This window comes from Stegostoma tigrinum, chromosome 9, assembly GCF_030684315.1.
Source record: "Stegostoma tigrinum isolate sSteTig4 chromosome 9, sSteTig4.hap1, whole genome shotgun sequence".
Taxonomy (NCBI): domain Eukaryota; kingdom Metazoa; phylum Chordata; class Chondrichthyes; order Orectolobiformes; family Stegostomatidae; genus Stegostoma; species Stegostoma tigrinum.
The window spans coordinates 92,030,786-92,044,247 of NC_081362.1; the positions used below are offsets into that span (position 1 = coordinate 92,030,786).

The window sequence follows — 13,462 nt, forward strand, 5'->3', positions numbered from 1 at the left end:
CAGTCATCTCTTCCTAAGGAGACAATGGGGCTATGGTGACTTTATCTTTGTGTCCTCGAATGGGGCGGGGGGGGGGGGGTAGCGGGGAAGAGGTCAAAATCTCAACTGAACTCTTGAATCCTCTAAAGCATAATGGTAATGTCACTGTTCTAGCTATGCAGCACCTCAGGCTGATGTTCTGCGATTGTGGGTTCAAACCTCCCCATGGTAAAATTGGAATTAGATAGACGATTGTTCTGTGGCCCCTGCTAGTTGTTGCTTTCAAATAAAAACCTACCTGGTTCACTAATGCCCAATACGGATGGAAATCTGTCATTTTCACCTGGCCTAGCCTGCACGTGACTCCAGACCCACCGAAATGTAGTCGACTGTTAAGCTCCTTCAGGGCAGTTAGCGATGGACAATAAATGCTTGCCCAGCCAGTGATGGCTATATCCTGTGGACAAATGAAAAATAAATACTCAAGCACAGGTTTGGCTGTGAGAATGGTCGTCCTGCCCACATCCAAAGGGTACAACGGATTTCAGAAGGTGGAGTCAGAATTCATGTCTATTGGAACAAATCGATCAAGAGGTCTTTACTGAGGAATGGCGATCGATCCAGGTCATTTTTCTTTAAGAATTAAAATCTCCAGCTGATTCCGCCCTTACATACAAAACCTAGGCGCCTTCCACAACAGGAGAGTGATTAGTCTGCTAGTGCTGCTCCTGCCATACTCTTGTAAGACAGTTATTTTTGTTAATGTAGCAATTGTTGACACAGTCCAACCATTGTCCATTCTTTCCTGTCCTTGGAAGATGGTATTGAACTGACTCTTGACAAATAAATGGTTTGATAGGCCATTACAGAGAGCAGTTAGGAGCTGACCACACCGGTCTGGAGGTAGTAGGAACTGCCGATGCTGGAGAATCCAAGATAACAAGGTGGAGAGCTGGATGAACACAGCAGGCCTAGCAGCATCAGCGGAGCAGGAAGGCTGACGTTTTGGGTTTAGCCCCTAAATCCATTTCTGAAGAAGGGTCTAGGCCCGAAACGTCAGCTTTCCTGCTCCTCTGATGCTGCTGGCCCTGCTGTGTTCATCCAGTTCTACACACTGGTCTGGAATTAGGCCAGACCAGGTAGGAATGACAGATTTCGTTCCCTAAAGGGCATTATCAACCAGATGGGTTTAAAACGCAAACTTGGTAGCTCCATATGCACCATTGTTGAGATCAGCTCTGTGTTCTACACCGATCTGTGATGCAGAGTGACACCAGCTGACCTTACCATGAAGATCCCTAATTCTCTACCTTGCTGCTTCTCTAAGGTGTGGTGACCCTCAGGTTAAATCTCTCTCTCTAATGACCAAACAACCTGACAATTCTCTGAGACGATGGCTAATTTGGGTAACTGTTCTACCTTGAGCTATTTAACTAAATTTACCTTTCTTTATGATTGCACTGGTTTTGGAACTCTGTCAGCAGATTATAGTGTAATATTGCTACATTAGAAGTCTAGTCACATAGGCAGCATACTTCTCATCCCATTTTCCACATTGCAGTCCCTAAGACCAACAAAGAACTGATCCATGTTTGAGGTTGTTGGTCAAATATAAAAGAATTTACAGATAATAGGGAAGGAGTAGAATTTATGTAGCAACTTTCATATCCTCAGCAAATGGCCATAGGCAAGACTGTTTTAAAGGTTTGGTTTGTTAACAATAATGTGCACAGCAAGTACCTCGCAAATGAGATGAATGGGCAGTTGTATCTGTTTTCCACAGCATTGGTTCAGGGGTTAATATGGACCAAAACACAAGGCAATCTCCAAGGTGTCTTATGGTGTGGCATCTTTACCGCTGAGTGAGAAAAGCAAGGTTCAAGCTTCACTTGGCTGTGAGGTGTGCCCAAGGTGAAGTACGTCTAAGCATGTTGATTCAAGGCACACTCTCTCCCCGCTCCTTCAGAAGTGATTTGTGAGTTTTTTGTTTGCAAATGCTTGCGAGGCCCAAGTGAGCTTCAGCTTAACATCTGATGCAATAAACTTCGCCTCCAGCAATGTTACACTTGGGAAATCAGAATGGCTGCTACGAAAGAAAGGACCAAAGACACTGAAAGACATTTGCCCTGATAAATTTGTCTACATCAGATAAATAAATAGTCCCAAGGTCAATTCCTTTACATAGATACTTTAATCACCATTTCATATAAGAATTACAAATATAATAAACAAGTACGATGGAAAAAAAGGCTTTGTACAAATAAGATAAGTTTGCATTGTAAACAGTGGTTTCATAGCATTACTGACTTGCCCTATAAGTTGGTATGTGGCTTCTAGTGGTAGGGTATTTAGCTCGGAAGATGTCCGCTTAATAATTAAAAGCTGCCCCATTACAAAACCCTTTGATTCTCAGTCAGACACTTGCCACCAAAGACAAGGAGCTCATCCAAAGTGATAGTAGGAACTGCAGATGCTGGAGAATCTGAGATAACAAGGTGTGGAGCTGGATGAACACAGCAGGCCACGCAGCATCAGAGGAGCAGGAAAGCTGACATTTCGGGTCTGGACCCTTCTTCAGTTCACCCAATGATGCTCAATGCCTTTGGAGGTGGTGCCCTTATTGCCCTTGTTTAACCATCACCCCTCCACCCCTCTCAGCATCCCCTCCCAGCTCAATACCTATCTGTCTAGGACACATGTCACCCATGGTGTATGGGGGGGATGGGGAGTATTGGGGGGACAGGAAAGGCCGACAAACAAGTGATGTTGTACATTTCCAAAGACACAAATAACACCCTTGACTCCCTTACAATGCCCTGATGTCCCATTGAATGGCTCCATCTGGGCTGCTGGGTTCCATGAGGTTTTGACGTCACACCTCGGGCAACTGAATCACAAGGACTGAGAATGTTCCTGGGTTTGGCCCATGATACTTGTTAGCAAGAGGAATCTCACCCAGCAGGACAGCTAACGACATGAAGGATTCTACTTTACATTGATAGAAAGATTTGAATGTACATAGAGCCGATTACAACTCAGGACATCCCGAAACACTTCGCAGAAAATGACATTCTTTATCCTGAATTGTAAGCTGTGAAACATGATACAGCTCTCCCCCAAAGTAGTTTCAACTTCTCTTAAACTCAATTCTGTTCCCCTTGAGGGATTATCAATGAATTAGGATGGCACATGGTTTATATTAAAGTAGTACAAACATTTTATGCAAAATGGCACCCTTATGTCATTTCAAAATCTGACTGATTAGTCAGACGTGGGTGTCATTGGCTGAGCCAGATCATACCTTACATAAGAACATCAGGGAAATAGAACAGGATGCAGAATATAGTGTCACAGCTACAGAGAAGGTACAGATGGCAATTAACTTTAATATACGGGAAGTCTGTTCAAAACTCTGGTAACAGCGGGGAAAAAGCTGTCCTTTGATCTGTTGTACATCTTTTCTAACTTTTGTTTCTTCTGCCTCAGAGAAGAGGAGCAGTACAAGAGTAATAACAGGGGTGGGAGGGGTCTTTGATGACGTTAGCCGCTTTCCCAAAGCAGCAGGAAGTGTAGATGGAGTCAATGAATGGAAGGTTGGTCTGCGTGACAGACTGACCTGTGTTCACAACTCTCTATAATTTCTTGCGGATATTAATCCGGAACAGTGAAGGAATGGCGATACATTTCCAAGTCATGATGATGCATGACTTAGAATGGAACATGTGGGTCATTCTCAATGGGGCCTATATAATGAAATTTGCATCTACAATTTAGGGCCTGTCATAACCTCACCTTGAATTAACTTGATAAGCAGCAGTAGGCACGATGATGGTGGTGGAATGGTACGCCATATTTGGCCAGTTGTGAATGAAGACAATAAAATCCCCAACCCAGGATTTCTCAATAACATCTTCGCCCTCAGTCAGGCTTCAGTGGGACGTCAACAATCAGAAAGCAGCCTCTTGTGTGTGTCTGTTTGCATGTGTATCTGTGTGTGTGTTTGTGTATTTGCGCACGTGTGTGTGTCTATGTGTATGCCTGTGCGTGCATGTGTCTTCATTTTGGAAGGTTGAATTTGAATGCAAAATACAGGGTTAATGGCAGGATTCTCGGCAGTGCGGAGGAACTGAGGGATCTTGGGGGTCCACGTCCATAGATCCCTCAAAGTTGCTACCCAAGTCGCTAGGGTTGTAAAGGTGGCATATGGCATGTTGGCTTTCACTGGCAGGGGAATTGAGTTTAACAGGGACAAGGTTATGCTGCAGCTCTATAAAACTCTGGTTCAACCAATACTTGGAATATTGTGTTTAGTTCTGGTCACCTCATTATAGGAAAGATGTGGAAGCTTTAGAGAGGGTGCACAGGAGATTTACCAGGAGGATGCGGAAAGGTTGAGGGAGCTAGGGCTTTTCTCATCAGATTGAAGAAAGATGAGAGGTGATTTGATAGAGGTATACAAAATGATGAGAGGCGTGGACAGAGTGGTTAGCCAGAGACTTGTTCCCAGGGCATCGTGGGCCGAAGGGCCTGTACTGTGCTGTACTGTTCTATGTTCTATGTCTGTACCTGTGTGTGTCTGCATCTGTTTGTGCATTGTGTGTGCATGTGTGTATGTGTGTGTTGTGTGCATTTGTGAGTCTGTGTGCCCACGTGTGTGTGTGCGTGTGTCCGCGCGTGCATGTGCGTGTGTACGCGCGTGCACTTTTGTGCAAATATATGTGTTTAGAAAGTGGTGAAAATCAAAACTGTTGGAAAAAAACACAAAAACTGACCCGTCTCCACAACCTACTTGGAGGGTATGATAGTGTCTTCTCGGAAATGAGCAGTAGGGTTGAGTTTACAACTGTCAGGATGGATTAATGATAATGACAACTCACTTCTTTACACTGTGTCATCAAACCCCAGGAGCAGGTGATGGCAGTGATGGAGGGTGTGGAGCAGGGGATCTCCTGCAGTCAAGCAGACCCTCTGTTCAGGAAACGGTGCCTTTGGGAGAAAGGGGCCTTATGGAGACACGGAGAGACAGTCAAAGGATTTTTTCACCCAGATGTAAACTACAGGCTTAACTCCATGTAAATACTCTGCTGAACTTTACTTCCCCTTCATGTTTGCAAAGACCCAATGTCAGTGGAATAAAGAATCCTGCTTCATGATCTTTCAGTTGTCTGTACGCTGAAATTGCACATTACAAGAGGACAGTGGAAGTCAATCATAGTATGCATGGTGGGGTTCCAAAAGTGACACCACATTATATCCAAACTGTGCTAACAAGAAAACACATATTGTCTTATAACTAGATAAAAAGAAGACTTAATTAAAGATTTACCTCTTTTGAAAGCCATAACCCCTGTGCTGTAAGCAAGCTCAGGGTGTATTGAGCCAAGTCATAATGGATGTAACTGACCTGTAACTTAGTGCAATTCCCCAAGGCAGTTTGCAAGAGAGTCTATAGGCTAAACTTCACTCCAGTTGATGGCTTAGCAGGATGCATATTATGGATTTCTTTCATCACCAGGTGATGGTGCACCCTTGGTATATGCCAGCTTTGAAGTACATGGTGTTTATGGTCCTCACATTGTGCTGTGAAGGCCCTTGTTGGATTGTGGTGCTGTACTGAGGTTTGCTCTGCACTTTGGAAGAGATGTCCAGAGCACATATCTAATCATAATGCTCTGGCCATGAGGAGTACGGAGGAGAGAGTCTTTACTGTGCCCGTCCATTCTGGGCACAGAGTATTGCTATATCATTGTCTAAAATGCCATCCATAGAGTGCTGAAGTCCATCCTGGCAGTGAGGCGAGGAGGTTAGGGAAGGGTTGGGTGTTCCCCATGCCCGAGCTGCATCTTTTAGGTTGCTGCTTTGGTGTAAAATACCCCTGCTACTCCCTCCCAACCCCATCCCCTGCCCCAGGCCTTTCCAATCGCCACATCGCTTCTCCCCTAGCTTTCCAACACCTGCGGTGCCGCTCTTTGTCCCTCCTGGCTTGGTGCTATCCTCGTGCTCTTCCCAGCTGCTTTCTTGGGAATTCCAACGCCCACGTCTCCAATGTGACTGCTGCTGCAAAATACAACAGCAACTCCTTATGTTTTGTCTTTGATCACGGAGGTGCTTTGGAAAAATGCAAGTCTTTATTTTTCTGTAGCAACACAAAACATAGACAAAATCCTCCCAGGCGCTTCACACGTGTGTAATCTTCGGCAGAGAGACCTTAAAGAAAGGAGGTGATGGGGGTGGGGTCAAGAAGAAGTGAGATTTAGGGTGGGAATTCCAGAAGCATTGGAAGTTTGAAGTCAGGGTGGCTCATAGGCAGCGTAGTGGCTCAGTGGTTTGCACTGCTGCCTCACGGTGCCAGGGTCCTGGGTTCAATCCCTGCCTTGGGTGACTGACTGTGTGGTATTTGCACATTTTCGCCAGGTCTCCATGCATGTGCTCTGGCTTCCTGCCACAGTCCAAAGATGGGCAGGTTAGAGTGCATTGACCGTGTGCTATTACCCACAGTGTCCAGGGACATGCAGGCGAGGTGGATTAGCCATGGCAAATGCAGGGTTACAGGGGTACAAAGGAGGGAGGGGCTTCTGGGTGGAATGCTGTTTGGAGTGATGGTGTGGACTCACTGGGCTGAATGGCCTGCTTCCATGGTGTGGGGATTCTATGTGAGAGCAATTAAAATCACGGATGTGCAAAAGGGCAGCCTTGGAGGAGTACAGAGATCTTGCAGGGTTATGGGACTTTGCAGAGATAGCAAGCAATAAAAATCGCATAGGGACTGAAAGGGTGAGAACTTTAAAGTTGAGGCATTGCCTGACACAGAAAAAGGTGGAAAGGTAGCTTGCGAGTGGGATGCAAATATTGGTAGATTCAGTAAGTGGGCAAAACGTCGGCAACTGGAGTATAATGTGGGAAAATTGGAAGTTGTTCATTTTGGAAGGGAGAATAAAAGAACAGAGTATTATTTGAATGAAGAAAAGCTGCAAGACACAAAAAAAGTAGGAACTTGTGCACGAAACACAGAAAGCTAGCACACAGTTGCAGCAGGTAATCAGGAAAGACAATGGAATGTGGGCCCTTATCTCAAGGGCATTGGAGAATAAGGAAAGGCAAATCCTACTGCAACTGTACAAGGTGCTGGTGAGACCACATCTGGGGTACTGTGAGCAGTTTTGATCCCATTATTTAAGGCAAGATGTCATTTCATTGGAGGCAGTTCAGAGACGTTCACTATGATAATCCCTGGTATGGCGGGGTTGTCTTATAAGCAAACATGAAGCAGATTGGGTCGCTAACCATTGGAGTTTAGAAGAATGAGAGGTGATTGAAATATATCAGATTCTTCAGGGGCTTTACAGGATCAGTGCTGACAGGGTGTTTTCTCTTCATGCAACAGTCTAGGACCAGACGGCACAGACTCAGAAATAAAGGGACACTAGTTTAATACTGAGGCGAGGAGGAATTTCTCCCCTGAGAAGGTTGAGAGACTTTGGAACTCCTTGCCACAGAGCACTGCAGGGATAGAGTCCTTGTGTCTATTTAAGGCTGAGATAGATAGATTCCTGATCAATCAGGGAATCGAGGGTTATGGGGAAAGAGGCAGGAAAGTGGACATGAGGAATGCTGGAATGGCATGATCCTACTGAATGATGGAGCAGGGCCGAGATGCCAAATAGCTTACTCCTGTTCCTACTCCTTAATCTTACCAATAGCCAGCAAGAGTGAGCGTAATGGGTGAGCAGGACATGATGGAAGTTAAGGTACAGGGCAGCAGACTTTTTGATGGCCTCTGGTTTATGGAACTTTGAAGATGGAAGCCTATGTTGGAATAACCAAGACTAGAGTTAACAAAGGGTCGAGCACTCCACCAGCCCAAAATTGAAGGAATCCTCTGCTCCTGCCCACCAATTGTACAGAATGGCTTTGCAATCGGTGAAGCTTTCTTGTCTGACCCGGTAGTATATTTCCTTTCTTTGTCTCATTAACTAATGTACCATATCTAAACTGCTGCTTCTTCACAAACCTGACAAACAATTTGAAAATTGCTTACAGATATTTGATATACTGGTTGTACAAAATAACTCTGATCACAAAAGTCAACCAATAATGGGAACCAGCTGAATAATTCACGAGGCTAGGGAGTCTACAAGGGCTATGCCTGTTCCAAAGTGTGCGTGTGTGTGTTTATCTGTGTGCATGCTTATGTGTGTGTGCACGCTTATGTGTGTGTGCACATGTGCGTGTGTTTATGTATGTGTGCACGTGTGCACGAGAGTGAGTGTGTGTGTGTGTCTGTGTGTATATATGAGTGTGTGAGTGCGTGTGTGAGACAGAGAGAGTGTGTAAGTAAGTGTACGGGTGCCAACTTTGTGTTCTATAGCAGCATTAAGTTGCGAGCACGTGTGGTGCTGATAATGAGGACGCATGAAGGCTGCACTGTTTCTAACAGCTTTGATCAGGGCAGAGCCCACCTCAGCCGGATTGGTTTGACTGTTCTTGATTCCGAAACATACCTCGGCACTCTGATCGGTGACTGGCAGAAGGCCCTGCACTTTGCATCTTTGCCTTTGGTGCAGAAACATCGAGTCAGTTCCCGCTTTCGAAGTTTCAGAGGATTCCCCAGACCGTATGGAACAACCTGCCTGTGAGGATGAACAATTGCGGTTAGAGTTGTAAATGTTCAAGGGACAGCAATGAAGAATGGAGCACTTCCAGGTGGAGGGCCTCAGTGGGATATTAGCTATGGTCTTATTGGGTTGCAACCTGTCACCTGAGTCAGAAGGTAACGGGTTTAAGTCCTATGCCAGAGGCTTGAGACCATTATCCAGGGTGACACGTCAATGCTCTGCTGAGGGAGTGCTGCATTGCTGGAGATGCTGTTTCAGATGGGAATGAGTGGCTGTGGGCCTTCTCAGGTAGACAAAAGTGATCCTGTGCCATGGTCATTATATTAAAGTAGAACATGTATACATTAAGTACCATTACAGGAATGAACAGTCTGCTCTTTGATCATACTACTGTTTGTGGGGTCTTGCTGTGCCCTCCAAGTGGCTGCCGCATTTACAACTTTACAAGCATGACCCCTCGCCCCATACACCTCATTGCTGATAAAGCTCTTTGAGGCAGATTTAGGTCACGAAAAGCGTTCTATGAGAGCAAGTCATTACTTAGCTCTTAGGATGATCTTTAAATAAGGCAATGCATGTCAAAACAGGACAGAAAATATGTACACAACATGTTTTTGGCTAGAAATCTCTTGGGCTTGCAAGCTGAGTGAGGGAAAGAATTTGGGCTTTCTTCCCAGTGAGAAATATGTGATTGGGTGGGACGTTACTTTATCTGTGTGCTCCTTCCCCTTCCCCATGTCAACCTGAATGCAGGAGGTAGAATTGGACTGATATCATCAGCCATCTTAAATTCTCTCACCTTGTTAGCAAGATCAGGCCTTTAAAAAGGGGAATTCCTGCCACCTTGGTGTGTTTTCCAACAGAACACTATAGAACGGATCACCTGAAGGCTTAGGCAAAGTTATGAAGGTAGAAGCTGGTGAAAGTGAAACTTGTTGTCAAGGTAAAGGATTGTGGGACTACTAGATGCTCACCTTCTGGGTGTTCAGGTCCATTGTTCCCTGAAGGTGACAACGCAGGTTGATAGGGTGGTCAAGAAGGCATATGGCATGCTTTCCTTCATTGGGCGGGGTATTGAGTACAAGAGTTGGCAAGTCATGCTGCAGTTGTATAGGACTTTGGTTCGGCCACATTTGGAATACTGTGTACAGTTCTGGTCGCCACTTTACCAAAAGGATGTGGATGCTTTGGAGAGGGTGCAGAGGAGGTTCACCAGGATGTTGCCTGGTATGGACGGTGCTAGCGTTGAAGAGACGTTGAATAGCTTAGGGTTATTTTCATTAGAAAGACGGAGATTGAGGGCAGACCTGATTGAGGCCTACAAAATCATGAGAGGTATAGACAGGGTAGATAGCAAAAAGCTTTTTCCCAGAGTGAGGGACTCAATTACTAGGGGTCATGAGCTCAAAGTGAGAGGAGGAAAGTTTAAGGGAGATATGAGTGGAAAGTTCTTTACACAGAGGGTGGTGGGTGCCCGGAACGCATTGCCAGCGGAGGTGGTAGACGCAGACACGTTAGCGTCTTTTAAGATATATTTGGGCAGGTACGTGGATGGGCAGGGAGCAAATGGACACAGATCGTTAGAAAATAGATGACAGGTTAGACAGAGGATCTTGATCGGCGCAGGCTTGGAGGGCCGAAGGGCCTGTTCCTGTGCTGTAGGTTTCTTTGTTTCTTTGTTTCTTCACCATTTTACAATAACAGAGTTGTTGACTAATCAATCCCAGTGATCAATCTCAATCAATGAGTGAACAAAGGAGCTAGGCATGAGGTTTTAGGTAAAAACAAACAGGTGGAAAATTTCAGGAACCATGGATCTAGAGTCAATCATTCCTCTGAAACTATACAGGCCATACACACCATATCAATCCTAGGATCCGTTTTAATGTGTTACTTTCTGAAAGAAATCAGTTAAATTTGTATTGGGGTCAATCACCAATCCCTGCTTCGCTTTGGTTTGATGATTTCCCAGCAGAAAGAACATTGAGAAGCTGGGGAAAGGTGTGGAGAACATAGCCATCAATGGTTACAAGTCACATCAACAGCAATGACAGCAAAAAGCTAGACTGTGAGAGAGGTGGCTCAGTGGTTAGCACCGCTGCCTCAGCGTGTTAGGGACCCCGGTTCAATTCCACTCTTGGGCAACTATCTGTGTGGAGTGCTCCAGTTTCTTCTTGCAGTTGAAAAATGTACAGGTTAGGTTGACTGGCCATTGTAAAATGGCCGGACCGTGTAGGGATGTATAGGCTCGGTGGATTGGCCATGGGAAATATGGAGTTATGGGATAGGATAGGGGTCTGGGTGGGATGTTTTTCAGATGGCTGGTGCTGACTCAATGGGCCAATCAGTCTCTTTCAGTACTGTAGAGACTCAATAATTAAACAGGTCCTAACAAACACTTACATTCCTGTCCCTCTGGTAAAAGGGGCCTTTTTTCAACCCTTTCTCTGTGATTACTTAGGGTTCCACAATGTCCTGTGAATGACAGGTCCTCATGAAGCAAAATGGCTGTTATGTTTCTATATGGTAAATGTTGTTTTGGCCTGAATTACTCTCTGACTTGGTGCCCAGAGTGCAAATCCATTTTCAAACATTTAATGTTAACCCCAGAGAATTAAAGCCATATGTGACCACAGCACACAGTCCACATCTTTGCCTCAAGAAGGACTGTCTGAGATGCACACACTAAGTATAGACATAGTAATGAGAAGAAGATTCAGATGCGATATTTCACTGATTTACCACATTTGGGGCCTGATTTTCAAGCGTACACACATGCCTCCATTCTACACAACTTCAGCAATGTATATTGACCTCTATTTCAAAAGGGAAAGGTATATAAAAATAGGAAAGTCTGGCTTAAACTATACAGCACACTCGTAAGGCCACAGCTGGCATACAGCCAGCAGCTTTGCTCCCCTCAAAGGAAAAGATGCACTCCCATTGGATGCAGGTCACAGAGGGTTCACTAGGTTTTTCCCCCAGGAATGGAGGGATTCTCTTAGGAGGAGAGGTTGAGTAAGTCAGGCCCGTAGTCATTGGAGTTTAGAAGAATGAGAGACGACCTTATTGAAATGTTGGGGAGTTGAAAGGGTGGATGTTAAGAAGTTGTTTCCCCTTGTGGGACAGTCTAGGATCGTCTCTCAATAAGGATCATACATTTAAGACAGAGATGAGGAGGGCTGTTTTTCCTGGAGCATCAGTGGCTGGGGAGGGGGTGACCTTGCAGAGGGCATGGATAGGGTGAATAGCCAAGGTCTTTGTCCTCAGGTGGGGGAGTCCAAAACTAGAGGGGCATAGATTTAAGGGGAGAGGGGAAAGACTTAAAAGGGGCCCAAGGGGCAACTTTTTCACACAGAGAATGGTGCATGCATGGAATGAGCTGCCAGAGGAGGTGGTGGAGGCTGGTACAATTACAACATTTAAAAAGAATCTGGATGGGTACATGAATAGGAAGGGTTTAGAGGGAAATGGGCCAAATGCTGGAAAATGGGACTAGAGTATTATAGGATATCCGGTCAGCATGGACGAGTTGGACTGAAAGGTATGTTTCTGTACTTTACATCTGGCTATGTATACATGACTATGACTCTCATACGGTGGCGAATCTGTTGATCATTAAGTGTATTCAAGGCTGAGATAGATAGATTTTTAATTAATAAGAGAATTGAGAGTTATGGGGGAAAACGCAAGACAGTGGAGGGTGATCAGATCAGCCATGATCTGATTGAATGGCAGAGAAGACTCGATGGGCTGAATGGCCTACTAGTGATCCTACATCTGGTCGAACTATTTCAACAGTGACTACACTTCAAAGCACTTCATTGACTCAGAAGCTCTTTGCAATGTCCCGAGGCCATGATATATAAGCAAGTTTTTCTTTCATCTTCACTTTATTACTGTTTTCCATCCTCCAATATTTATACAGCTGCCTCGAAGAACCTATTTGCAAAAATGAATTTGCAGCTGTTTCTGATAAGAAACTCTGTGTCAGACACCATTTGCCCTCCTCCTCTTGATTTGGAGTTGAAATCACTGCCCCATAAGTTGGTGATTTGCACAGGGGCTTTGTGGTGCTGTCGATAAGACAGATTGGAGCCCCTCAGCAGGACACGATGACCAAGGAAGATACATTCAGAATCCAGCCAACTGCATTGAGGACCAAAAACACACTGTAAGAACAGAAGAGATTCCTGGTCAACTGTGAGATGGTAAAAAAGCTAAAGTTTTCACTGCCATTGCTACTTGCTTCAGTCTCTTGACCCCACAGCAACCTGGGCGCCCAGACTGAACCTTAATGTGCTCTCAGCAACCTAGAAATTCTCCTCACTTACATTGACTAGTGATTTTGGCATGTTACATCTGGTAGCACTATTCACCAACTGGAAAAGATGTCTGCTGTTTGTCATAATAGCAGGAAGGACACTTAATTATCTGAAAACCGATAGGGGCTGAAAGAGAGATGCTGCAACAGAAATCATGGGCTTTGGTGATATTCCTGGCCTGGGATCTGAACACAGCAGCCCCACGTTAGCACAGCCAGTTTTGCAAGCTCTATATCCCTGCTATAGGACCTGGATATACCTCACTGTCCAGACCATGCTGGGCTAGGCTTGCAGTTCCTTAAATATCAGGGATGAACCACGATATAATTGATAAAAGAAAGGCTGGTTAGACTGGGGCCTTTTTCACTGGAGCGTGGGAGGTTGAGAGGTGCTCTGATAGAAAGTGGTGTGATAGTAGTCATGGACGTAGAGTCAGACAGTACCAAAACACAACCTTGGTCCAACCAGTCCACGCCGAACACAATCACAAACCAAACTAGTCCCACTTTATAAAGTAATGAGGAGTACAGGTAGAGTTAATGG

At 45.1% G+C, this 13,462-nt stretch overlaps 1 protein-coding gene across 3 annotated transcripts in view; it reads right to left on the minus strand.

Moving 5' to 3' along the window:
* Positions 1-331: 331 nt before the first annotated feature.
* si:ch211-202p1.5 (uncharacterized protein LOC103909337 homolog) overlaps positions 332-13,462 on the minus strand; it is a 35,429-nt gene continuing 22,298 nt past the window's right edge. The window contains exons 3-4 of one of the 3 annotated variants that reach the window (XM_048536208.2): positions 8,481-8,609; positions 332-436 (exon numbers count right to left, since the gene is read on the minus strand). In XM_048536208.2, coding sequence (XP_048392165.1) covers positions 430-436; positions 8,481-8,609 — 136 coding nt within the window. In that variant the 3' untranslated portion in view covers positions 332-429. Of the gene's footprint in view, positions 437-2,180; positions 6,037-8,480; positions 8,610-13,462 lie in introns of those variants that run through there. The other 2 variants (XM_048536207.2, XM_048536206.2) reach the window with 2 other exon arrangements.